Source organism: Heptranchias perlo, chromosome 34 (genome assembly GCF_035084215.1).
Source record: "Heptranchias perlo isolate sHepPer1 chromosome 34, sHepPer1.hap1, whole genome shotgun sequence".
Taxonomy (NCBI): domain Eukaryota; kingdom Metazoa; phylum Chordata; class Chondrichthyes; order Hexanchiformes; family Hexanchidae; genus Heptranchias; species Heptranchias perlo.
In genome coordinates, this window is record NC_090358.1 from 21,509,166 (window position 1) to 21,536,365 (window position 27,200).

Genomic DNA, 27,200 nt, shown 5'->3' on the forward strand with positions numbered 1-27,200 from the left:
GTTCTGGTTTCATCCTTGTAAATCCTTTTTGCACCTTCTCCAGTGCCTCTATATCCTTTTTGTAATATAAGAGACCAGGACTGTGCATAATGTCCAGATAAATGACCAGATAATCTGTTTTACAGAAACAGAAAATACAGAGCTGGTCTCAGTGAGGATAATTTTTGATTAAAAAAAACCCTTAAAAAAATTGAAATTAAAAGACCAGAAAAATTATTGTTTCCTGCTGCATTTGAAAATTTGCGATTGGAGGATACTCGCATTTGAGAGTTGGGGGCGTGCCAGTTTTATGGATGGAGAATCGTTCGGACGGAGGGTTTGATGGACGGACGTAAAAGACCGAGGCGACTTTGGCGTATTGTAGTTTCGCACGCCCAAAATGCCACAATCTTTTAACCCATGTATTTGGGTTACAGGTGTCTCTGGGCACAAATGGGCAGAAAACCCATTAAAATAAATTCTTAAATTGAAAAGCTATTTGTAAATTAAACTAACTTCAATCTCACAACTGGTGTTAACACCCAAACAAACAATGGGTTTTGCACAGTCTGATTAATCAGTACTTCATGCCTTCAGGTTTTATGTTCAATTAATCCGTCTAATTGCTGTGCAGTCGTCAATTCTGTTGTCAGAAATGTAACATGTGCTGCAGTGAAAGGACAAGAGCAAAGTGAGAGATGAGTGACTGCAAATCCTTCACCGTGAAGGATCACAGAATGGTTATGGCACAAAAAGGAGGCCATTCGGCCCATCAAGCCTGCAAGAGCAATCCAGCTAGTCCCGCCTCCCCTGCACTTTCCCAGTAGCTCTGCAAATTTTTCTCCTTCAGGTACCTACCTAATTCCTTTTTGAAAGCCACAATTGACCCTGCCTCCACCAGCCTTTCAGGCAGCGCATTCCAGATCCTAACCACTCGCTGCATAAAAAAGTTTTCCTCATGTCGCCTTTGGTTCTTTTGCCAATCACCTTAAACCTGTGTCCTCTGGTTCGCGACCCTTCCGCCAATGGGAACAGTTTCTCTTTATTTACTTTGTCTAAACCAGTCATGATTTTGAACACTTCTATCAAATCTCCTCTCAACCTTCTCTGCTCTAAGGAGAACAATCCCAGCTTTTCCAGTCTATTCATGTAACTGAGGTTCCTCATCCCTGGAACCATTCCAGTAAATCTTTTCTGCACCCTCTCTAAGGCCTTCACATCCTTCCTAAAGTGCAGTGCCCAGAACTGGACGCAATACTCCAATTGTGACTGACCCAGTGTTTTATAAAGGTTCAACATAACATCCTCGCTTTTGTACTCTATGCCTCTATTTATAAAGCACAGGATCCCATATGCTTTCTTAACCGCTTTCAACGACCTGTGTACATATACCCCCAGGTCTCTCTGTTCCTGCACCAGCTTTAGAGTTGTACCATTTAGTTTATACTGTCTCTCCTTGATCTTCTGACCAAAATGTATCACCTTACACTTCTCAGCGTTAAATTTCATCTGCCACGTGTCCGCCCATTCCACCAGCATGTCTATGTCCTCTTGAAATTAAATAATTATTATTTCACACATGCTAGTCAATCACCGGGGAATCAAGAACAAGCTAAGTCTTCAAGTAAAGTGAGGTTCGAGGGTGGGGATAATTGGACTGGAGCATGCAGGTATAATTCAGTGCCTAATTAAAAATCATACATTGTGCCCTTGTGTTTATATAATACTTTCATGTTTGTTACATTACTAGTAGGTCTCCCTTGGTTTTGCACACTGGAATTCAAGATCTGCATACAGTTTTGGTCTCCTTATCTAAGGAAGGATTTACGGTGCAATGAAGATTAAGTCCTGGGATGAGACGGTTGTCCTATGAGGAGAGATTGAGTAGAATGGGCCTATACTCTCTGCAGTTTAGAAGAATGAGAGGCGATCTCATTAAAACATATTAGATTCTGAGAGGGCTTGACAGGGTAGAGGCTGAGAGGTTATTTCCCCTGGCTGCAGAGTCTAGAACTAAGGGGCAGAGTCGCAGGACGAGGGGTCGGCCATTTAGGACTCAGATGAGGAGGAATTTCTTCACTCAGAGTGTTGAAATTCTCTACCCTAGAGGGCTGTGGATGCGGAGTCGTTGGAGTATATTCAAGGCTGAGATAGATAGATTTTTGGACTCTAGGGGAAATCAATAATATGGGGATTGGGCAGGAAAGTGGAGTTGAGGTTGAAGATCAATCATGATCTGATTGAATGACGGAGCAGGCTCGAGGGGCCGTATGGCCTACTCCTGCTCCTATTTCTTATGTTTTAATCTAGTGTAGTCTTTAGGTGAAATCGAGTTAAAGGACAAGCGATAATTGTACCCGGTTAAACAGATGCCATTAAGTCCCCATTTTAAAGTCATACATCTGTCCTTATTTTTATATTTCCATTATGAATTTCCATGTCCACATTTATAATGGAAGCTACCTGTTTAAATTTGCTATGTTGTAATCTCACCATCCCACCAGCGGGGACACTACAGTACCTCCACTGGAAGGAGAGTGAAGTTACAGCCTAACAACCGATATACACACACTTTCCATTATTAATGCAGACATAGCAATTTGTAATGGAAACACTTACATAGAAATTACAGCACAAAAACAGGCCATTCGGCCCAACAGGTCTATGCCAGTGTTTATGTTCCACTCGAGCCTCCTCCCACCTTACTGCATCTCACCCTATCAACATATAACGTCAGTTTTACGCCTGGGCAGCAAGTTGAAAATCTACCCCAGTGGCTTCAATCTTCCCAAAGTTGAGCCGGACGAAGCTGTAACTCATTCAAGACTTGGAAGTCGGCCAAATAGGCTGACAGATAGAGGCGATCAGGGGACGAAGAGGTGTGGTGGAGAGGAAGACTACATGTTACATCCCCTTAGCCCGGGTCCCAAAGGTGAAAAGACAGCATTCTAGCCCAGTGTAATGGCTAGGAGGGTCTCACGCAGACGCTGTTACCTGCTGCTCCCTTAGAATTTTATAGTGTTACAAAAACAAAATAAGCAGAGCCCATTACCTCCCTAAGACTCACTGAGCTTTCTAATCAGCACTGTGTTGGTGGATGAGTTCTGCCTGAAGACAGTCAGCTAGAGGTGAGATCCTCAGAGCACAGTCACAACTTTTAATGATGTTGACATTAAACAGTGTCAGTTTAACAGAGATGCCTTGAGGCAGATTGTATTCTGCTCAGTCACCTTATGAAATGTAATTAAACTGTAATAAACATTTTAGTCATTTATATAATAAACCAAAAGCATGACAGTCTAGACAGACCAGGTAATATAAAAGACTACAATCTGAATGTAATTTTCTATAACGTTATATCATTAGCTAAAATATGTGTCAATATTATTCTTCTATACGCTCGCTGCAATCACTCAGAGGGTGCTCATTTTTCTATTCTCCAGTCTTGTCTGCAATTCTCAATTTATCCCAGCAGTGGTGCTATTTCTACAGTTTACACAGTGTGGCTGAACTAGTTACAGCCGTCTTCATTTGGAACAGGATAATTAATACATTTAGAATAACACAAGTGCCCGGCAGCATGTTACAAGACTGAAATCTAGTTGACGTCGAACAAAGCTCAAGCAATCCATGAACATCGGCAGAGCCAGACTGCCAGTGGCTTTGTTATTCCTTCTAATTGAAAGGGGCCAATAATGCAGTGTTAAGAAAGAACTTGCATTTATATAGAGCCTTTCACAACCTCAAGACATCCAAAAGCGCTTCACGGCCAATCAAGTACTTTTGAACTGTAGTCACTGTTGTAATGCAGGAAACACAGCAACCAATTTGTGCACAGCAAGATCCCATAAACAGCAAAATGACCTTATTTTCTATTTTAGTGATGTTGGTTGATGATAAATATCGGCAAGGATAGCTCCCCTGCTCTTCTCCGAATAGGACCATTGGAACTTTTACGTCCACCTGAGAGGCCTCAGGACTTTTACAGCCCTGTAATTTCTTTTAAAAATGTATTCACGTGGGCATTGCTGACAAGGCTGGCATTCATTACCCATCCCTAGTTGCCCCGAGACTGCAGTCCGTGTGACAAAGGTGCTCTTGTAGCAGTTTGAAACAACTGAGTGGCTTGTTAAGGCAGACGGCAGCTAAGAGTCTGCCTTAATATACGTGGGACTGGAGTCACATATAGGCCTGGCCAGATAATGACAGCAGGTTTCCTTCCCTGAAGGACATTAGTTAGGGTTTTTACAACAATCAACATAATCATTTTATGTCCAGAGTTTTTAAAACTGAATTCAAATTCTCAAACTGACATTCTCTGGATTACTAGTCCAGTAACGTAACCACTATACTATTGTACCTGGATATACATAACCTGATCAGAGATGTGTGTGTATATATATATATATATATATATCAGAAAATAACAACAAGACTGATCCACATGTGAAAAAGTAAATTTAGAACAGATGTAAGAAAAATCTACTTTTCTCAAAGAGTTGATCAATCTTTGGAATAATCTACAAGCAAAACAATGGAGAAAAACATTGGGGATTATTCAAAATGCAATTAGATGCCATGACAACAGTGTACCAGCAGGATAAGTTTCAAGGGCTGAATGGTCTCTTCTCATCTTGGACTTTTTCGTATTCGTGGCATAGCTGTCATTTTGTCATGGTGAATTTTGGGGAAGATCATGAATTTGTTATGGAAAAAACATTAAAGGCCATGGAAATTATAGGTAAAGTGATCAACAGTCAGACACGTTTTGTGGCAACCAAAGTAGCTTTGTTCTGCCATATTTTTAAACTATAACTAACAAGAGATGTTTGTATGGTTCATGGTCTCTCAGTCACCTGGGTTGATGTGCTTTTCCTGGGGTTTACGGGCTCTGAGATTTACTGTCGTACTCGAGTCTACAGACAGTGAAAGATGGTTGGGCGTGTTATGTGGTAGCCACCACATCTGGGGCTTGGTGGAAAGGGATGATCAACATGTTATCATATGCTGAAGTAGCGAGAAGGGAAGGCTGGAAGCCACCTGGGTGATGGCCTTACACAGAGGATGGAGTCTGTTGGTGTTGGGGGTGAACAGTGATGATGGCATGCTCAGCCTTAGTAACCTGTGTGCACCTTTAAGGGCTACTTACAGTTGTGTCAGATGCCATTTCGATCAGACTCAACTGTATTATGGATTCCTAAGGAGGATCCTGGCTGAAGGGGGTGAGGAGTCGTAGAACCAGGCCGTTCAGGGGTGATGTCAGGTAGTGGAAATCTGGAACTCTCCCCCAAAAAGCAGTCGAGGCTAGGGGTCAGTTGAAAATTTCAAAACTGAGATTGATAGATTTTTGTTAGGTAAGGGTAATAAGGGTTAAGGAGCCAAGGCGGGGTAGATAGAAATGAGATACAGATCAGCCATGATCTAATTGAATGGCAGAACAGGATCAAGGGGCTGAATGGCCTACTTCTGTTCCTATGAAAGTGGGAGGTGGGTGTCAGCAATGTGTGCTTCCGTCGGGAGACCCTGCAACCCTGTCTATTCTTTTCTCAAACAGCAGATCGGTTGTATCTACTAGCAGGGTTGTATTTTTTTTTAAAAAGGCGAGTCCTTTCATTAATAGAACTCACCTCAATGATCTGTGCTGGGAGCAGGAGAGAGGGGGGGAGCCATTAGGGCTTAATCGGCTCATGTTGGAGTGTAGAATGGAGTGGCTTTCAGGTTGTCTGAAAAGGTCCCCAACAATGATAATCGGGGGAAGCGTAGGGATATTGCATATCAAAAGGATATGCACTCTGGGATGCTCGTGGCAAAGCTACAGCCTTAGTTCTTATTTAGAGTGACAGGTTTTCCTTATGAAAGATAAAAGAACTCCAGACTTACTGCTGAAGGTCCCCAGACATTGCACTGCTGAGAACTAAAGACCTCCCCCTTTGATTAAAGCTACACTCCTCATTATACATGTTGTGCACCGGGGAACAAGAGGGAGGATAGGGCTCATTTAACACAAATGAATCTTCAACAGTTTCCAGATGGGTTGGCACAGACCATGGAATGCAACCAACACATAATGTAACTTGCTCAGCTGGTGAGGGTTAATTCTACCATTTTATTCTGCACAAAACTCCGAACCAAATAAACTTTAAATTTAAATGTATTTATCTCAATCTATTTTAAAATGATTATAGCCCCACAAACACACCCGCAATTCTTGTGAGGCATAACTGATAAATCCTGAATTTACATAATCTTTATTTTCTCCACTCAATCTCTTGGCTGAAAGTTTTACAACTGATCACTCCTTTTATAAGATATACAATATTCTGAACCAATAACGTTCACAACCTTGGTGTCCTATTTGTCCTGAGCTGAGCTTCAGCCCACATATCCTCTCCATCACCAAGGCCTACATTGCCTCGATTTTAAAATTGTCATCCTTGTTTTCAAATCCTTCCATGGCCTCGGTCCTTCCTATCTCTGTAACCTCCTCCAGCCCTACAACCCTCTGAGATCTCTGTGCTCCTCCAATTCTGGCCTCTTGCGCATCCCTGATATTCTTCACTCCACCATTGGCGGCCGTGCCTTCGGCTGCCTAGGCCCTAAGCTCTGGAATTCCCTCCCTAAACCTCTCCGCCTCTCTCTCCTCCTTTAAGACGCTCCTTAAAACCTACTTCTTTGACCAAGCTTTTGGTCACCTGTCCTAATACCTCCTTACGTGGCCCAGTGTCAAATTTTGTTTGATAATTGCCCCTGTGAAGTGCCTTGGGATGTTTTACTATATAAATGCAAGTTGTTGTTGTACAGATTACATATCACTAAAGCCATCCTGCAGCTTCTTCTCAGGGAGAGTTTTTCTCAAAGGATCTTAATCGCTACTCCAAACAAACAACCTGTGATTTTTGAAATATTCATTCTTGGGATATGGGCATAGCTGGCAAGGCCGACATTTACTGCCCATCCCGGGATGCCCTTGAGAAGGTGATGGTGGGCCTTCTTCTTAAACCGCTGCAGTCCACGTGGTAAAGGTGCTCCCACAGTGCTGTTAGGGAGGGAGGTCCAGGGTTTTGACCCAGCGACGATGAAGGAACGGCGATATATATCCAAGTCAGGATGGTGTGCGACTTGGAAAGGAACCTGGAGGCGATGGTGTTCTCATGCACCCGCTGCCCTTGTACGCCTAGGTGATCTTATATTGTAAATATTAATCTAGGTTTTATACATATATTCGTAAATATTAATCTAGGTTTTATACATATATTCTACAGACCTATCTCAACCTTTTTTGGTCCTTTAAAGGCCTTTCTTTTAATTCAGACAATTTAAGTCTTACGCACAGACAGTTCTACATCTGAATTAAACAGGCAGCAGGTACCACTGAGTTACAGCACATTGACTGTCGGAGCATTGTACTGTGCCACAAAGGGGTGGGAATTAACTGTACTAACTCACTGTGAGCTGAGTTCCCAAGCTCTGTCACATCGAAGAGGGAAGGAGCCAAGAGAGTCTAAGCACACCCCAATGTGGATGGAGATGGGGGGGTTCGGAGTTGTCAGCAGGCCACTCTGTGCACCTCGATGTGGATGGCTCAAGAAAGACACCTAAAAACAAGCTGACCATCCCCCACCCCGCCCGCTCCCTCCCTCCAGTCATCGAAGTTGGGTGATCTCGGGAATGGAAATGGGAATGACCAGTTCTGTTAGCCTCTGTGCTCACCCAGAGTCAAATACGGAAGCAAGCATATGAACGAGGACTGCTTAACAACCTCTTCATAATATTATAACAGAGAAATAGGGCCAGGCAGGAGAGAGCTAACAGCCACAGCTCCCCGTATACTTTCAGTTCTTGCACAGCGGGTCTACTGAGGAGAAAAAAAGAGCCTCTTTAATTTAAGAATAAAGCAAATTCGCATTTACATTTGTTTATCGACTTCTCAAAAGGCACATCTAAGATTACATTCGAACCCTGCGGGGAGTTATTCAAATATTTATACACAACTAACAGATTATCTATGAGCAGCAGCCAGCACAGAACCAACACATTGATTACCACTATTAACAGCACTTCCGAGCACTGATGCATTTCCTTGCTTCCAAAACTTCCTATCCCTTTCCCAGCATGTCTCAATTCATGATCCAATACTCCCAGAACTTCCCACTCACTTGACCTTGGTCCCAGAGCTTCATTAACTCTTTAACCAAACGTGCAATCTCAACTGCACTCCAGATCATATTAACTTACATATCTGTTGGTGAACAAAATGGACAAAAAGCCCTAAATCATATTGGTAAAAGTCAATCACTGTCTGACAGATCAATACTCAAGAACAAAAAGGTAAGAATTGATAGTAACAGGCTCCATTTCTTTCTTTACAAATGTGCAGCGGTGGATTGACTACGTGAGCATGTTGCTTCGGTGGGGCAAGTAACAGCCCTGATCTTTACAGGCTGGGGCTGCAGGGCTCATTCCAGAAACTTGAGCACATAATCCAGGCTGGTACTTCGGTGCAGCACTGAGGGAGTCAAAGCACTGTCAAAGGTGCTGCCTCTCAGGGTGAGACGTTACAACCAGGCTCCGCCTGCTCAGGTGGACTTCTAAAGACCACATGGAATTTTTTGAAGACGAGAAGGGGCGTTCGACTGGTGGCTTGGCCAACATTTATCCCACAACTAACACCATTAAAAACTCATTGCTGCCTTTGGGAGCTTGCTATGTGCAGATTGGCTGCTGTTTGCCTACAATAAAACAGTAACTGCATTTAAAAAGTAATTAGTTGGTTGTGAAGCACTTTGGGATGGCCCGAGGAATTTTAACCGCCTCAGGATGGGCGGAAGAGGGGTTAAAATTTCAAAAATTGGAAACTCAACCGCAACCCGATTCCAACACATCCACTTCCGGTTTAAACAGAGGCAGGTTGGGGGTTGGGCGGGCGACTAACCTGCTCTCGAGAGGCAAGTCAGTTATTTAAATATGTTAATAAGGCTGCGTGCCTCAAACGTTACCAGAGTTTTACATTTAACGGTCGAGGGCCAGGTTTCCCAAGGCTCAGGAAACCCGGCAGCTGAAGGGAGGTGAGAAGGATACGGTAGCATTGTGGTTGTTACTGGACTAATAATCCAGAGGTCCGGACTAATAATCTGGAGTCATGAGTTCAAATCCTGCCATGGCAGCTGGGGAATTTAAATTCAATTAATTAAATAAAATCTGGAATAAAAAAAACGAGTATCAGTAATAGTGGCCATGAAACTACCAGATTGTCGTAAAAACCCATCTGGTTCACTAATCCCCTTTAGGGAAGGAAACATGCTGACCTTACCCAGTCTGGCCTATATGTGACTCCAGACCCACAACAACGTGGTTGATTCTTAATCACCCTCTGAAATTGCATAGCAAGCTACTCAGTTGTACAGTCTCGCTACAAAAAATCATAAGAATAAAAAAATGGACTAGGTATCGGACACGAAAAAGGCAAACCAAGCCCAGTCGACCCTGCAAAGTCCTCCTCACTAACATCTGGGGACTTGTGCCAAAATTGGGAGAGCTGTCCCACAGACTAGTCAAGCAACAGCCTGACATAGCCATACTCACAGAATCATACCTTTCAGCCAACGTCCTAGACTCTTCCATTACCATCCCTGGGTATGTCCCGTCCCACCGGCAGGACAGACCCATCAGAGGTGGCAGTAGTGATTTACAGTCAGGAGGGAGTGGCCCTGGGAGTTGACTCCGGACCCCATGAAATCTCATGGCATCAGGTCAAACATGAGCAAGGAAACCTCCTGCTGATTACCACTTACCGCCCTCCCTCAGCTGATGAATCAGTCCTCCTCCATGTTGAGCACCACTTGGAGGAAGCACTGAGGGTAGCAAGGGCACAGAATGTACTCTGGATGGGGGACTTCAATGTCCATCACCAAGAGTGGCTCAGTAGCACCACTACTGATCGAGCTGGCCGAGTCCTGAAGGACATAGCTGCCAGACGGGGTCTGCGGCAGGTGATGAGCGAACCAACACGTGGGGAAAAAGCTACTTGACCTCGTCCTCACCAATCTATCTGTTGCAGATGCATCTGTCCATGACAGTATTGGTAGGAGTGACCACCGCACAGTCCTTGTGGAGACGAAGTCCCGTCTTCACATTGAGGACACCATCCAACGTGTTGTGTGGCAGTACCACCGTGCTAAATGGGATGAATTCAGAACAGATCTAGCAGCTCAAAACTGGGCATCCATGAGGCGCTGTGGGCCATCAGCAGCAGCAGAATTGTATTCCACCACAATCTGTAACCTCATGGCCCGGCATATTCCTCAGTCTACCATTACCAACAAGCCTGGTTCAATGAGGAGTGTAGAAGAGCATGCCAGGAGCAGCGCCAGGCGTACCTAAAAATGAGGTGCCAACCTGGTGAAGCTACAACACAGGACTACATGCATGCTAAACAGCGGAAGCAACATGCTATAGACAGAGCTAAGCGATTCTACAACCAACGGATCAGATCAAAGCTCTGCAGTCCTGCCACATCCAGTCGTGAATGGTGGTGGACAATTAAACAACTAACGGGAGGAGGAGACTCTCTGAACATCTCCATCCTCAATGATGGCAGAGTCCAGCACATGAGTGCAAAAGGCAAGGCTGAAGCGTTTGCAACCATCTTCAGCCAGATGTGCCGAGTGGATGATCCATCTCGGCCTCCTCCCGATATCCCCACCATCACAGAAGCCAGACTTCAGCCAATTCGATTCACTCCATGTGATATCAAGAAACGGCTGAGTGCACTGGATTCAACAAAGGCTATGGGCCCAGAAAACATCCCGACTGTAGCGCTGAAGACTTGTGCTCCAGAACGAGCTGCGCCTCCAGCCAAGCTGTTCCAGTACAGCTACAACACAGGCATCTACCACACAATGTGGAAAATTGCCCAGGTATGTCCCATCCACAAAAAACAGGACACAGCCAATCCGGCCAATTACCGCCCCATCACTCTCAATCAAGAGCAAAGTGATGGAAGGTGTCGTCGACAATACTATCAAGCGGCACTTACTCACCAATAACCTGCTCACCGATGCTCAGTTTGTCTGGACCAAGACTAGACGTCATTACAGCGTTGGCCCAAACATGGATAAAAGAGCAGAATTCCAGAGGGGAGGAGAGAGTGACTACCCTTGACATCAAGGCAGCATTTGATCGAGTGTGGCACCAAGGAACCCTAGTAAAAGTGAAGTCAATGGGAATCAGGGGGAAAACTCTCCAGGGGCGAGAGACATACCTAGCGCAAAGGAAGATGGTAGTGGTTGTTGGAGGTCAATCATCTCAGCCCCAGGACATTGCTGCAGGAGTTCCTCAGGGCAGTGTCCTTGGCCCAACCATCTTCAGCTGCTTCATCAATGACCTTCCCTCCATCACAAGGTCAGAAATGGGGATGTTCGCTGATGATTGCACAGTGTTCAGTTCCATTCGCACCCCCTCAGATAATGAAGCAGTCTGTGCCCGCATGCAGCAAGACCTGGACAACATCCAGGCTTGGGCTGATAAGTGGCAAGTAACATTCGCACCAGACAAGTGCCAGGCAATGACCATCTCCAACAAGTGAGAGTCTAACCACCTCCCCATGACATTCAACGGCATTACCATCACCGAATCCCCCACCATCAACATCCTGGGGGGGTCACCATTGACCAGAAACTTAACTGGACTAGCCACATATATACTGTGACTACAAGAGCAGGTCAGAGGCTGGGTATTCTGCGGTGAGTGACTCACCTCCAGACTCCCCAAAGCCTTTCCACCATCTACAAGGCACAAATCAGGAGTGTCATGGAATACTCTCCACTTGCCTGGATGAGTGCAGCTCCAACAACACGCAAGAAGCTCAACACCATCCAGGATAAAGCAGCCCGCTTGATTGGCACCCCATCCACCACCCTAAACATTCACTCCCTTCACCACCAGCGCACCATGGCTGCAGTCTGTATCATCCATAGGATGCACTGCAGCAACGCGCCAAGGCTTCTTCGACAGCACCTCCCAAACCCGCGACCTCTACCACCTAGAAGGACAAGGGCAGCAAGCACATGTGAACAACACCACCTGCATGTTCCCCTCCAAGTCACACACCATCCCAACTTGGAAATATATCGCCGTTCCTTCATCGCTGGGTCAAAATCCTGGAACTCCCTCCCTAACAGCACTGTGGGAGAACCTTCACCACATGGACTGCAGTGGTTCAAGAAGGCGGCTCACCACCTCCTTCTCAAGGGCAATTAGGGATGGGCAATAAATGCTGGCCTTGTCAGTGACCCCCAAACCCCTGCCAGCGACGCCCACATCCCTGCCAGCGACGCCCACATCCCATGAACGAATAAAAAAAATGGTCGGATCCAGCCTTTCCAGCACTGCATGAGGACCAGGAGGAGCAGGCGTGCTCCCCACCCTGGCCCCTCAAGCAAACCTGCCACGATCGGCCTCACTCGGCATGATCTTCAGCAACCCGCTCCCAGCGATCGCCAGATGCCCTCCCAGCAATCGGCCTCCCCATACCCCGCCCCGCGCGATCCAATGCCCCCCACGTCCTCCCCTCAAATTCTCTCCCCTCCATCCCTAACCGATCTCCTCCCCCCCCAGACCCACGATGTCCCCCGATCCCCTCCCCCAACCCACGAGCCCCTCCCCAACCACTACCGACCCACGATCACCCCCAATTCCACCTGATTCCCCCCGATTCCCTCCTCCCCCCCCCCCCCGACCTGCGATCTCCCACCCCCAATCCCATTCGATCCCCTCCCCCGATCACCCACCCCCTTCCCCCTGCGATCTCTCCCCCCACCCCCCCCCCAACCTTTAAGAGAGAAATTTGAGTTTCCCGGCTGACAGCCAGACAGATTCTCTGCTCTGCCGAGGAGCACAGCAGAGAAACGGAGGGAAAAAATTCATAAAATTGATAATTCCAACTGTCAGTAATTAAGGGATTTATTAAATTTATGCCATCATAAAAGACATTAATACAGGAACTGTAACCAATTGTGATATCTTTTGAATGTCATAAATCAGGATTCAACTGTAGCAACAAAGACTGTTCTCCACAGACAAGCTTTCAAAACTGTAGTTTCGATATTCTTGATTCTCAGAAATGGGCACCCAGACATCAGAAGTGATCCCTGTCGGTGCAGAAAATCATGAATTCAAATTCCCTCTGCACTGAGGCAATGCCCCTCCCCTTGTGTCCACATTCTCACCGTGGATCTGCGCAATGCAGTGTCGAAGCCTAGATTTGAAGTGAGCTGTTTTTCAGTGCAGAGTAAATGAATTTGTACTGCAATGGCTATCAGTGAAACAGACACCATTTATAACTTTAGAAAATTGTTCCACAGTTACTTTTTCTTTGGCTGTTAGTTTTTGACAGCATGCATAAAGATATTTGGAGCTCCATGGGAATACTGTGGTAAAAACAGAGTGTCAGGAAGCACTGGTACCACAGTAAAAGAAAGAGTTCCATTTCTATAGTGTCTTTTACGACCTCAAGACGTGAAGTACTTTTGAAGTGTAGTCACTCTTGTAATGTAGGAAACGCAGCAGCCAATTTGTGCACAGCAAGGTCCCACAAACAGCAATTAGATAATGACCAGATAATCTGTTTTTTTATATAATAATGTTGGTCGAGGGATAAATATTGGCCAGGACACCGGGGAGAATGCCACTGCTCTTCTTCGTAATAGTGCCATGGGATCTTTTACAGCCACCCGAGGGGGAAGATGGAGCCTCAGTTTAAAGTATCATCCGAAAGACGGCACCTCCGACATTGCAGGACTCCCTCAGCACTGCACTGGAGTGTCGGCCTGGAATATGGGCTCAAGTCTGGAGTGGGACTTGAACCCACGACATTCTGACTCAGAGGTGAGTGTGCTACCACTGAGCCACAGCTGACACAAATTTTACAATATTAAACTAGCTGTGCTCCATAATGGTCGACACTGCATGGTTACAAAATGGTTGCATGAACATGAGAGACAAAGCTTGGATTATCCAATTGGCATTATGTTAATGATGGCAGTAACCCACTCAAAATAAATAGGCTAAAACAGTGCCAATTGGAAAATCCAGGCTAAAAGCCTATCGAAAAATCCAACTTTAGATGGAGGGTTGATACAAAAATCTATACAAAGACTAATGTTAAAAAAGAGTAACCGTGAGTGTAATTACAGCTTAGAACTGAGCTTGATTCACAATCAAAAAGATTAAACAATAGAAAAAGCTCTTGTTAATTGTAACCTTCCAGACATGTTTGTTAATCTAACTGAATGTAGATATTATTCTTGGGTTCTTATTGCATTTTTAGTTGTCAGCTTTAAATGGTCAGTGACTCCTAACAATCTGTATAAAATCAAACATAAGAAAATAACAATGGGTGTAGCTATACTTTGTAACTGAGCTTGGAGCGTGATCTAAAGCATTAAACAATAGAAAAAGCCCTCATTAACTGTAGCCTTCCGTTTGGGTTTGCTAATCTAACAGAATGTCGACATTAAACTTGGGCTATTACAGCAGTTTTGTTTCAACTATATAAACAGAACTTGAACATTTATTTATGTTTTCAGTCAGCAACTAGTCATATAAGAATTAATTTAAAACATTAGCATAGAGCTCTTTGCCGTGCAACCAGTAAAAAGCAAAGTTTCCCATAGCTGGAACTTAATCAATGGCTAGCCATTGGATGGATCTATATCTCGTTCATTATCCTGGGACCAGGAGGGTCCAATTCATGCAGACAAGTGGCCTTTGCGCAAAGATCTAGGGGTCATTTTAACTTTTGGCAATGGTGCAAAACAGATGATATCAGATCAGCCGCCACTGACTTCAATGGGAATGAAAATCGAGCGAGGTGTAGAAGGGGCGGCCATTCCAATATTGCCTGTTTTACAGGATCGCCAAAAGTTAAAATTACCTCTCAGACCCTGGTTGACTTTCCAGCGAGACAGAAGGTAGACAAGGGTCCATTTTTTTTTTGTGAGGAAGGTTATTCGTGTGTGGACTTTTGGGGGGGAATTGAACGAATTTGAACCTGGAACCCCGTTTGCAAAATCCAACACCCAACATTTGATTAACAGCTTTTACATTGGTTCGGTGCCATAGTCCCGCTGGCTCCCCAATCCTCCAATTGTGCAGCCAGTGCAGCAACACCAAAATAATCTTGCCGGATTCACCAGGGCCGGAAGCCAGGATGATCGGGGGAGGGGGGGGGGAATTGCAATTGCAAATCCCAATTGAGAACCTGCACTAAATTTGGTCAGTCCATTCAAATTTCTGCAGAAGCCACCCATGCCATCCTCATACCCAGTTACATTTGGTGAAGCTTCTTTAAAGTGATGTTTTTCTCAGCCAAATCTCACTTGTCCCATCACAGAGCTTGAACATTACAGCGAGAAGAAGGTTGTTGTCTTGGAATAAACCATGTTAAAGGATGCTTTATGTATGGTGTTCTCTGGATCAAAAGTGGTAGAAATTATTCTTTACAGCATCTTTCAAAGAACCGGCACAGGCTTGATGGGCCAAATGGCCTCCTTCTGTGCTGTATGATTCTATACTAATTGGTTCTAAGGCTCCTGAGATTATCATCCAATTTATGTTTAGTTACGGGACAGTCGCTATAGATATCCACCTCATTAGCACTTGCAAATCGGTTGGCTCTCAATGAATTTGACACAATAAAGAGGAAGTGCACTTTGAAAACATTCTAACCTCTGATTAACAAAGCTCAGATGTATGTCGCTGGCTTGTAAAAATGAGCTGCCCTTAAAACTGAAAATCACTTGAGAGATTGAGATAAAAACAATTTGAATAATTGGAGCAGCAAACATTCTCATTGCATACTTGTACAATTTTGAAGCACATTCACTTCTAGGTTCTTAATTGGATTGACCAACTAGAGAAATATCTTTTGGAGGTGCACTTGATAATCTCTTGTCCAGCTGTCTGCTAATGTTACTCACTGATTATGTAAATATAACTAGCTTGCTTCTCCTCACTTAATTACACTGAGGAGTTTCTTTGTACCCTAAGGATGCTCCAAGATTTCAATGTTTTTCTTATCTTCAATATTGTTGAATCTTGATTAAATTAAGACACTTTGAGCTGTTACCTTTGATCTTCAATACCTATTGCATTCCTGTTTTTAAGAAGGAGTCCTGCAGTACGGACTGCAGCGGTTCAAGAAGGCGGCTCACCACCACCTTCTCGAGGGCAATTAGGGATGGGCAATAAATGCCGGCCTTGCCAGCGACGCCCACATCCCGTGAACGAATAAAAAAAAACTGAGGGAGTGCTGCGCTGTCAGAGATGCCCCTCTTTCGGATAAGACGTAAAACCAAGGTCCCAACTGTCCTCTCGGGTGGATGTAAAAGATCCCATGCACTATTCGAAGAGCAGGGGAGTTCTCCCCGGTGTCCTGACCAATATTTACCCCTCATCCAATAGCATTAAAATTGTTATCTGGTGATTACCGTATTGCTGTTTGTGAGACCTTGCTGTGTGCAAATTGGTTGTCGTGTTTCCTACAATGCAACAGTGACTACACTTCAAAAGTACTTTATTGGCTGTACAGCACTTTGGAACATTCTGAGGTCGACAAAGGCAGCATATAAATGCAAGTTCTTTCTTTATAAAAACAAAAGAACCAGCCAGTCAAAAGGAAAAATGGACCATAACAATAGTCAAAACCCACCTCTTGAAGCTATAACATTGACGGAATAGCATCTTCACCCAATCACCGATGGATCATTTTCCATCACTTGGGAATATAATTTCACAATGGAAACAAAAGATTCAAAATGTATATTGGAGAAAACCTACCGCACATGGTGGAGGTGACGTAAATGGTATGAAATGGCCTTATTATTTCGGCAGTACTAAAGACAAGAAAGGCTTTGACGTCGAAGGTTAGTGCACAATGGAACCAGAGATTTCCAGAAAGAGAGCAGTGAATCAGAAGTTACATAATATCTGCAATGTATCACAGCTTATCTCTTACACGTCAACTGTCTGTGTACAGTCAGCGTTTCGGGGGTCCAGTCCACATTTGCGGATGAAAATCGACATTGTCCAGATCACCACCCTCACCCTCACTCCCAGTTATTCCCTCTCAACTTGTCCTTCAAAGATTTGTGTATGTGAACCCCAGGTCTCTCTGTTCCTGCACCCCCTTTAAAATTGTACCACTTAGTTAATAATATAATATATGTACCTATCTATAAGGAAGGAAACTCACTTACTGTACCCCTGACTGGAATGGTCAAGAAGATCGTTGTTTTGAATTCACTATTTGTAATAACTAGTTGAGGGTTATAAGTTTTAATATAAAAAGCAAAATAATTAATTACCAAATGGCAAGGAGAGTCATTTTCAAAAAAATTGGGTAAATATTCCTTCTGTTATAGATTAAAACACTGCAGTATTCATTGTTTACTCCAAAATATTGTAAAATGCAGCAAATAAACATTAAAAAAAAATCAAAATAATCCTTTAGACACTGCAAGCCCAAAAAATAAATCTTGTGCCTTGGACACTTTAATTCTCCTCAGGTTTTCATGTATTTATGTGAGTAAGTTCACTGATCCTGAGCTCCCACTGGGGCCACACTCACTGGGAGTATGTAGGGGAACTGCAGCTACTGTGCTGTAGCCGCATCTCAGACTCAGGCTCTCTGAGTGTGGGATCAGTGAATTAACCCTGGTTTCCCCCCTAAAATGCAAATAAAAGAATGTGGGGTAACCTGCAGCTTAAGTTAAAAGTATGTGTCCCACTGTCAGTGCAATCACTTCTTTTGAAGTTGCATTTTAGGGGCTTGTGTCAAGTTTCTTGAAACTATCGCCGAGCTTTTGTTAGTTTTCCATAATGGAATGTCATATAATCTTACAGCACAGAAGGATGCCATTCGGCCCATCATGCTTATGCCGGCTCTTTGAAAGAGTAATCCAATTAGTCCCACACCTCTGCTCTTTCCCTAAATTTTTCCTTTTCAAGTATATATCTAATTCCCTTCTGGAAGTTACTTTTGAATTGGCTTTCAGGCAGTCCATTCCAGATCATAACAACTCACTGCATAAAAAAAATTCTCCTCATCTCCCCTCTGATTTTTTTTACCAATTACTTTAATTCTGTATCCTCTGGTTACCGACCCTTCTGCCAGTGGAAACAGTTTTTCCCTATCTACTCTGTCAAAACCCTTCATAATTTTGAACACCTCTATTAAATCTCCCCTTAACTCTCTCTGCTGTAAGAACAATAATCCCAGTTTCTCCAATCTCTCCACATAACTGAAGTCCCTCAATCCTTAGTATCATTCCAATAAATCTCCTCTGCACTCTCTCCAAGGCCTTGACATCTTTCCCAAAGTGTGGTGCCCAGAATTGGGCACTATACGCCAGCTGAGTGATTTATAAAACTTGTCCATAATTTCCTTGCTTTTGCACTCTATGCCTCCACATATAAAGCCAAGGATCCTGTATTTTTTTTTAAAAACAGCCTTTGCAACTTGCCCTTCAAAGATTTGTGTATGTGAACCCCAGGTCTCTCTGTTCCTGCACCCCCTTTAAAATTGCACTACTTAGTTAACAATATAATATATGTATCTTTCTATAAGGAAGGAAACTCACTATCAACTCATCCCTCCGTTTCAAATTACAGAGTAACTATATTCAAACATTTGCAGCCAACAAGCTGTTTACAGCCATGATTTACAACCAAACACGACCAACTGGTTCTATGCCCAAGTACAATTGTGATAATCAAGCAATGCTACGGTGTGCTTCAAGATACGATGCAACAAAGCAGATGATGATTTTTCTAGATTTCCACTTGTGCACAGTCAACGTGCAGAAAATGCACATCGCCAACAAAAGAGAGAGAGAGAGAATTACTGGAAGGATGGCTGAAGGCAGGAAGTGTGCGATCATACGAACAAGTATCAGCTTCTAACATCAGCCTCCTTCAAACTGCTGATAACATTATGCTAGAAAAGCGGTTTTCCTCTTCCTGTGAGTTTTAATCCCTCCCCCTCCTGTGAGTTAATTGGAGGTGCAAGAGGATGATGGGAATTATCTCCCTCCTGGCCTCAGTTCCATCCATTTGCCCCTGGGGGGTGTGTTATGGGTGAGCAATCCCACACAAGTAGAAATTGAGGCAATTTAGGTTTTTACTATGAAATGTTTTTCTTTCCCCCCTTTTTAAACCTTAAATTTTTTAAGTACAAATAGTACGATGTTGTAGTGTCAACTGGAAGATCAGGGAATTCATCTTCATATCATGAAAGCTAAATCTCATAAATGCTGCAAAGCAGTTGAGAAGTCTCTCCCTGGAGTGCTATCTTTAGGAATGAAAAGAGGAAAGTTAACAGCAAGATTCTTTTCTCTTGTCTGTAAGGCAGGATTGATAAACATTTGCTCCACTGGAGAGATGATCAAAAAACAATGTTTTGGGAAACTGTATTACTGAAAAAGTAATTTAAATAAGAAGGTGCCACAGCTTCTGGGTTAGCTATTGCTTTTAAAAGGGCCTTGGCTCAGTTGGTAATACTCTCACCCCTGAGTCAGAAGGCTGTGGGTTCAAGTCCTGCTCCAGGATTTGAGCACATAATCTAAACAATGTCCTCGCCAATGTTTATCATTTAATCAATACCAACAAAAACAGACCAACTGGTCATTCATCTCATTGCTGTTTGTAGGGCCTTGCTGTGAACAAGTTAGCTGCCACATTTGCCTTCAAAACAGTGACAACACTTTAAAAAGTAATGCAGCGACTGCGAAGCACTTTGGAACTCTTGAGGACATGAAAGTTGCTATATAGATCCAAGTTTTTCTTTCTTTCTCAATTTCCTTTAGATAACCAACTCAAATCTAGCTATAATTTTAATTAGGATGTTAAAATAATACTATAAAATTCAAACATTTGAATTAAAAAGGCTTCTGCTACTGAGGAAACAGTATCTGCGAGTATGACTAAATGATCCTCTCTGGTTTGAGAGAGGATCAATTACAAGCGAGGCAGTCTATAGATAACTGGCCAGGTCGTATTGTAACCTGACTGAAGGATACACTTTAGGGATGAGAATTTGAATGAAAGTGTCACTGCTTCTCTGAAGCTGCAGCCTAAACTCCAAAACTGTGGTCATTGCCTGTGTTCCTTAACAAAGATGAAACATCAAGGTTATATAATGGTTTCATTTGAAGGATACCAAACTCTGCTTTAATTTATTGTACATAGATTAAATGGACAAACAACAATGTTTCCCAACACCTTTCCACTAGACTACCAGAGATCAGATAAAGTAGTTTGGGGCCAGATCCCTATACCAAACAACAAGGAATGAGATGTGTGCTATGTCAGTGCCGTTAGAAATCAATGTATTCAGGGGTCCTAGGGAGCAAGCCCACCTATGCTCAAAACCAGCACTGATAATGACAACAAAGAACAATAGAAAATAACCACAGCTACTGTAATCTCGCCATGGTCACATCGGAGGAAGAGGCAGAATATCCACCTTCAACTTTTAATCATTGCCAAAAACATAACAATGGGAGCAAACTTGTATTTACACAGAGGAATATCTGAGTGGGGGCGTTAGAGTGATCATAGGCATGCTTCAATAGGTAGGTTTTAGGAAGGCATTTAAAAGGTGGGAGGAGAGGAAGTGAAGTGGCGTTTCGGAAGACAGAACTTTCAGCTGTCTGTGGAACTGCCACTCAGGGTGGAGCAGAGGGAGAGGGGAATGCACAGGAGACAAAGGGGTCAAGGGGGTGGGGGGGGGGTTCCATTGATGCATTCATCACTCCACTGGAGGACGAGCAACATCACCAGCCTCACCAGGCATGCCATCCACCTCCGCCATGTGGAGCTCCACAACACAGTGCTGCGCAACAGGCACCTGCACAAAGTAGTCGTGCAACTACACATACACCCACTGTAGGGTGACCCAATGGGTGGCATCAAGGGTGTTCATGGAGAACCTCATGAAAGGGCATTATTGCACAAGTCAGTCAAGAATAGCCAAGACGTGGCAGTAGTGGTGACAATATAATATGTAATGTGAGTTGATTAGAAATCAAATAGAAGTAAAAACCATGACAAACCCTCAAACACCTTTGTACGTCCCCTTCATGCTCATGACACATTTGCCTTACGCTGCCTACTACACATACATGATGCATGCCCTGTGGCTGCAGCACAGGTAGTGGCAGGTGGGGTGAGGCTGACCGTGAAAGAGATGCATGAGAAGGTGAGTATGAGATAGAGCCATGAGATTGTATGAGGACTAGGTTGAGTGGTAGTGGTGGGATGAGTACTGGCGAGGTGAGTAAATGCAGGTAAGATGAGGATGAGCTTTGAGTGGGTGTGAGGGGTGATGTGATAGAATAGTGTTGGCAGTGCAGAAGGAGATGTGGGGTGGGGGCGGTGATGTGGCAGACAGAGTGTAGGGGAATGAGTAAGTATACTCACTTCAGCTGACCTACTTAGGTCATTGAAGCGCCTCCTGCACTGTATGCAGGTGCGTGATATGTTGGTGGTGCTGGTGACCTCCTCTGCCACCTCGAGCCAGGCCTTCGTGGTGGCAGAAGCAGGCCACTTCCTCCCGTTCACCGGGGAGAAGATCTCTGTCCTCCACCTCTTCCTCACCCCATCCAATAGGACCTGGAGTGAGGCATCATTAAACCTGGGAGCAGCCTTCCCCCTGGGCTGCTCCATGCTGTAATTTTGGCTCCTTTCTGCAGCATCTGTCAGTGGAGGACTGCCCCTTTAAATAGGGCTCCTCCAGCTGACAGCCTATGATGCGGGTGCACAGTCCACCCGCTGCGCAGCTTTCCAGCGCGAAACCCGGAAGCCAAGGTAAGTGGCTTCAATTTACTTACGATCGCGTGGGGAACCCACCGATTTTACTGGGCGGGTTACCCACGCGCCCAGTCGACCCCCTGCTGGCAACCTGCCTCCCTCCTAATATCGAGCCCAAAGTATATACTACTTCTGGAACAATCCACTATATAGGGCATTTTGCCCAGAAAGTTGACTTTTGAACCCTGCAGGTTATTACAAAATACCTGAATTGTTCCAATTTGGTTCCCATAGGCTCATGAATTCAGGCTGAACCCATCCCTGGTGTACTGTTTGCACTGCCAGGCGAGATTCACAAGCTGGTTTCTTTTTAAACTGATGCTGAACGAGGTAAATTGCAGTTATACGTATACTGTGTATATTTACATTAGTTTTATGGCTGAACTAAAACCTTATATAAAGAACTGTAACCTCTAAAAATGATTGGGCTGCATTCTTCAACAGTAAATACCTTGAAATGATTCAAGAATTGACCAGGGCTTGCCGTTTAACTTGTCCCATTGCGTAGGTAAAGCAATGATTGATTGATAAAAATCACAAGGCCAGTGTCAAGAATCTGAAATTCAGCAACTTAGGAAATAATTATTTGGCGTTGGAGTTGGAGCTACTTTTGCTTAAAGAAGTTTATATAAATATTTAAAGTAAGATGCAGATAATAAAATCAACGGGGGTAATTTTGACTTTTTGCGTGTGTAAAATTGGCACTATTTTGAAGAAGAGTGGGGGAATTCTCCCCGGTGTCTTGGCCAATATTTATAACTCAACCAACGTCACTAAAACAGAATATCTGGTTCTTATTATGTTGCTGTTTGCTACATTGCTGCATTTCCTATATTACATCAGTGACTACACTTCAAAAGTAATCTATTGGCTGTAAAGTGCTTTGGGACGTTCTGAGGTCGTTAAAGGGGCTGTATAAACACAAGTCTTTCTTTCTTTCATTTTCAGTTGGGTATCTAAAGTACAAACTGTGCAATAACATTTAGAGCCAAACTTTGTTTGGCCTCATAGTCACATAATGACTGAAAACAAATACTGCCTTTAGACCAGATGAGGCTTTCAATTCACTACAATGTGCAATACTGTGCCTGCGAGGTTGGGTTGTAAAATTAAACGTCCGTTAGGATTCATTTGCAATTGATGCTTTAACAAATCAAAATCACCTTAGCAGCTTCCTTCCCCCAAATGTTTAATGAAATCGAAAGCACAGAAATGAAAAACCGACATTGTGTAAAAAAAACTTGAGGCTAGTGGGCAGCACAAACATTTTTTCCAGGCCATGCTGCTTGCTGTTAGATTGTAACCACATGAGAGCTTATAACCTCAATCTTCATCTCTGATCTTTTTACATCCAACAAATAATTTTTTTTTAAAGCTATGAGATCTCCTCTCTTCACTTTTTGAATAGATGTTTTAAAACATTCATTCGCAGGATACAGGCATGGTTAACAAGGCCGGCATTTATTGCCCATCTCTAGTTGCCCTTGAGAAGGTGGTGGTGGGCCTTCTTCTTGAACCGCTGCAGTCCGTGTGGTGAAGGTGCTCCCACAGTGCTGTTCGGGAGGGAGTTCCAGGATTTTGACTCAGCGACGATGAAGGAACAGCGATATATGTCCAAGTCGGGATGCGTGGGGGACTTGGAGGTGGTGGTGTTCCCCTGCACCTGCTGCCCTTGTCCTTCTATGATGTGGAGATGCCGGTGATGGACTGGGGTGGACAAATGTACGGAGTCGTACAACACCAGGTTATAGTCCAACAGCTTTATTTGAAATCACAAGCTTTCGGAGCTTTGCTCCTTCGTCAAGTGACGGTATAACAAATGCGTTTACAAGTTCAGTGCAAAAAACAAATGGAGGAGAACTTCCCCTAAGCTTTGTTCTCAAAATATTAAGTAATCGCCATCATGATGTTGCAGGAAGGAAATATATAAAGTCTGAATTCTGAGACTTACAGAAAATATAGAGAAATTGCAGATGAATTCAATGACGTTTTCAACTTTCCCATTCCAGGTGGGTTTCTGTGCCAATGCTGAACTTTTACTATTATTTTTTTTTCAAATCCTCAACTCACACACCTTTCTCTTTCAATGTCACCATATTGCCCAGATGGCAGGCAGTGCCTCTTTTGTAGACAGCCTCTTCACTCCACCTCCTCCCACCCCAGGCCCAATCCAGCCAGCAGTTAAGGACGTTCAATCAAGAACAGACAGAACATTACTATCTGAATTTATAGTCTACAAAAGGGGGCGATTTTGTTGCTGACTAATGCAAAATTCTGACACAGTGGCTCAGACCCCCAGCCATTTTTTTTTTAAAGTTGCCTTTCCAATGCGCTTCAAACCCTGAGTACAGCCTCCTCTGTTCACTGTCCTACCTCCCAGTTCCATTATCCCCTTAAACATTTAGTTGTTCTTTTCCCCCAACAAAGCCACAGCCAAATTCTTCCCTTCATCCTGAGAATTGCCCTAAGCTCAATCCCTCAGCTATCTACACTTTCTATTCCCACAGTTGTTCTCCAAGTAAAGCGTCACACGAGTATGCTGCCCAACTTATCTCTTTTCCAGCTCGTACAGTAAAACTAAGTGCGCTACTGTGTGATATCAGGCAGCAAAGGGAAGAGGAGGCCACATAGACAGTACTTTCACATTCAAAGGATTTGGTGAGTTTCTTTGTATTAATTGCACCTTGAAACTGATAATGCGACCCATTATAGTGAGGTAATCAAACGGGTTCAAAATGGCTTACCACAGCGATCCCGGATTACCAAATTCCGCCCTTCCTTCAGCTGAATTGTCAAAAGGTACGAGGGGATACTGCATGGTGATAGATCTCGACTTTTCCCTTCATGCTGTTCTAAAGCCTGGAAGAAAAATAAATGCATCACAAATATATGAAAATGTAAATTTTTTTTGTCCTATCAGGCCTGTGTACAATGTTAAGTTCTGAAGTAACCAGTTAAAATGGATTCCGTTTGTTTTGTAATTTTAAAATGACACATTGGCTCTTGCCTGCAACAGCAACAAGCTCCTCCTTTGATCCTGTGTTTAATTAAGATGGTGTAGAAGAGGGAATTCTGCACAGCACAAGAATCAATGGTTGAGCACATTTGATTGTGAGTAGTCTTGGCCGAGTAAACAGAAAGATGTCCCTGCTGGACCTCCATGTCGGCATTAGATAGTGGATATTTTCAACGTTGTATTTTTTAAAACAATCAGGCTGTATATTTCTAACATTGTATTTAATTTTAGAATATTAGGAGGCACCGGGGCCGGTTTTGACGTGACCCCTCTCACAGGCCGGGAGGCGGGCAGAGCAGGGGTGGGAGAAGAAGCTATTGAAGTGATAGTTATGTTGGGACAGGTAGAAATGGAACTACGCAAAGGTGGTTCTACTGAGTTGGACCAGAGAGAGAGACGGTGGAGGAGGATGGACTGACAGACCATGTTGTACAACACGAAGGGGTTAAGGAGGACAAGGAAGGCTATCGGATCATGGTCACAGTTACAAAGGGTTTGATACGGTAGATAGAGAGAAACTGGTGAGGGAGTCCAGAACAAGGGGGCTTAATCTTCAAATTAGAGCTAGGCTGTTCAGGGGTGATTTTAGGAAGCACTTTTTCACACAAAGGGTAGTGGAAATCTGGAACTCTCTGCCCCAAAAAGCTGTTGGAGCAGGGGGGTCAATTAAAAATTTCAAAACTGAGATTGATAGATTTTTGTTAGGTAAGGGTATTAAAGGATATGGAACAATGGCAAGTAAAAGGAATTAAGATACAGGCAAGTCAGGCTCGAGGGGCTGAATGGCCTACTCCTGTTCCTATGTTCTTGGTGACTTTAACCAGAGTAATCTCAATGCTGCGGACTCATGGGTTCAAACTGAGAATTGAGAATGGGGTGAGCACAGAGCTACCTAGGAACAAAGAATTCAAAGATCAAGTGGTGACTGGAGAGGACGGAGGAGTCAAATGTAAACTTGATGAAGAGGTGGGTGAAGACAGCAATTTGAAAGGGACGGGAATGATGCTGATACAAAGGGAGTCGTGAACAGTGTAACTGTGCACTGTGCCAAGGAAAGATATTTGAGTAGTTAGGAGTTACTTAGGGAGGGCATCGAGGGAGCAGGAGGGGAGTCCCTGGAGAGATGAGCCTGGTGAAGGCTGTGGGAACAATGGGAGAGAAACTACAGAGTTAGAGAGATCAGGACACAGGATTTGTTCCAGTTCAGTAACGTCGTCAGACCAGAGAAACTGAAAATGCATCAACAATCCCAAAACACCTATAGAAACAGACATTTACGGAACAGAAGGAGGCCATTCAGCTCATCGTGTCTGTGCCGGCCGAAAAAGAGCTATCCAGCTTAATCCCACTTTCCAGCACCTGGTCCGTAGCCTTGTAGGTTACAGCACTTCAAGTGCATATCCAAGTACTTTTTAATTGCGATGAGGGTTTCTGCCTCTACCACCCTTTCAGGCAGCGAGTTCCAGACCCCCACCACCCTCTGGGTGAAAAAATTCTCCTCAACTCCCCTCTAATCCTTCTACCAATTACTTTAAATCTATGGCCCCTGCTAATTGACCTCTCAGCTAAGGGAAATAGGTCCTTCCGATCCACTCTATCGAGGCCCCTCATAATTTTATACACCTCAATTAAATCAACCCCAGCCTATCCAATCTTTCCCCATAGCTAAAATTCTTCAGTCCTGGCAACATCCTTGTAAATCTCCACTGTACCCTCTCTAGTGCAATCATATCTTTCCTGTAATGTGGTGACCAGAACTGTATGCAGTACTTAAGCTGTGGCCTAGAGTTTTATACATTTCTAGCATAACTTCCCTGCTCTTATATTCTTTGCCTCGGCTAATAAAGGAAAGTATCCCGTATGCCTTCTTAACCACCTTATCTATCTGTCCTGCTACCTTCAGGGTTCTGCAGACATGCACTCCAAAAGTCCCTCCGTTCCTCTACACTTCTCAGTATCCTACCATTTATTGTGTATTCCCTGGCTTTATTTGCCCTCCCCAAATGCATTACCTCACACTTCGCCGGATTGAATTCCATTTGCCACTTTTCTGCCCACCTAACCAGACTATTGATATCTTCCTGCAGTCTACAGCTTTCTTCCTCACTATCAACCACACAGCCAATTTTTGTATCATCTGCAAACTTCTTAATCATTCCCCCCACATTTAAGTCTAAATCATTGATACATATCACAAAAAGCAAGGGATCTAGTACTGAGCCCTGCGGAACCCCACTCGAAATAGCCTTCCAGTCACAAAAACACCCGTCGACTATTACCCTTTGCTTCCTGCCACTGAGCTAATTTTGGATCCAACTTGCCATTTTCTCTTGGATCC

General features: G+C 43.9%; 1 protein-coding gene across 4 annotated transcripts in view; it reads right to left on the reverse strand.

Annotated features, from left to right (window-relative positions):
• The window catches only part of LOC137301874 (multiple C2 and transmembrane domain-containing protein 2-like), a 365,811-nt gene that overhangs the window by 220,579 nt on the left and 118,032 nt on the right, over positions 1 to 27,200 (reverse strand). For all 4 annotated transcript variants that reach the window (XM_067971577.1, XM_067971579.1, XM_067971578.1 and 1 more), the window contains one exon: positions 24,591 to 24,705. In XM_067971577.1, the coding sequence (XP_067827678.1) occupies positions 24,591 to 24,705 (115 nt within the window). The remainder of the gene's footprint in view (positions 1 to 24,590; positions 24,706 to 27,200) is intronic.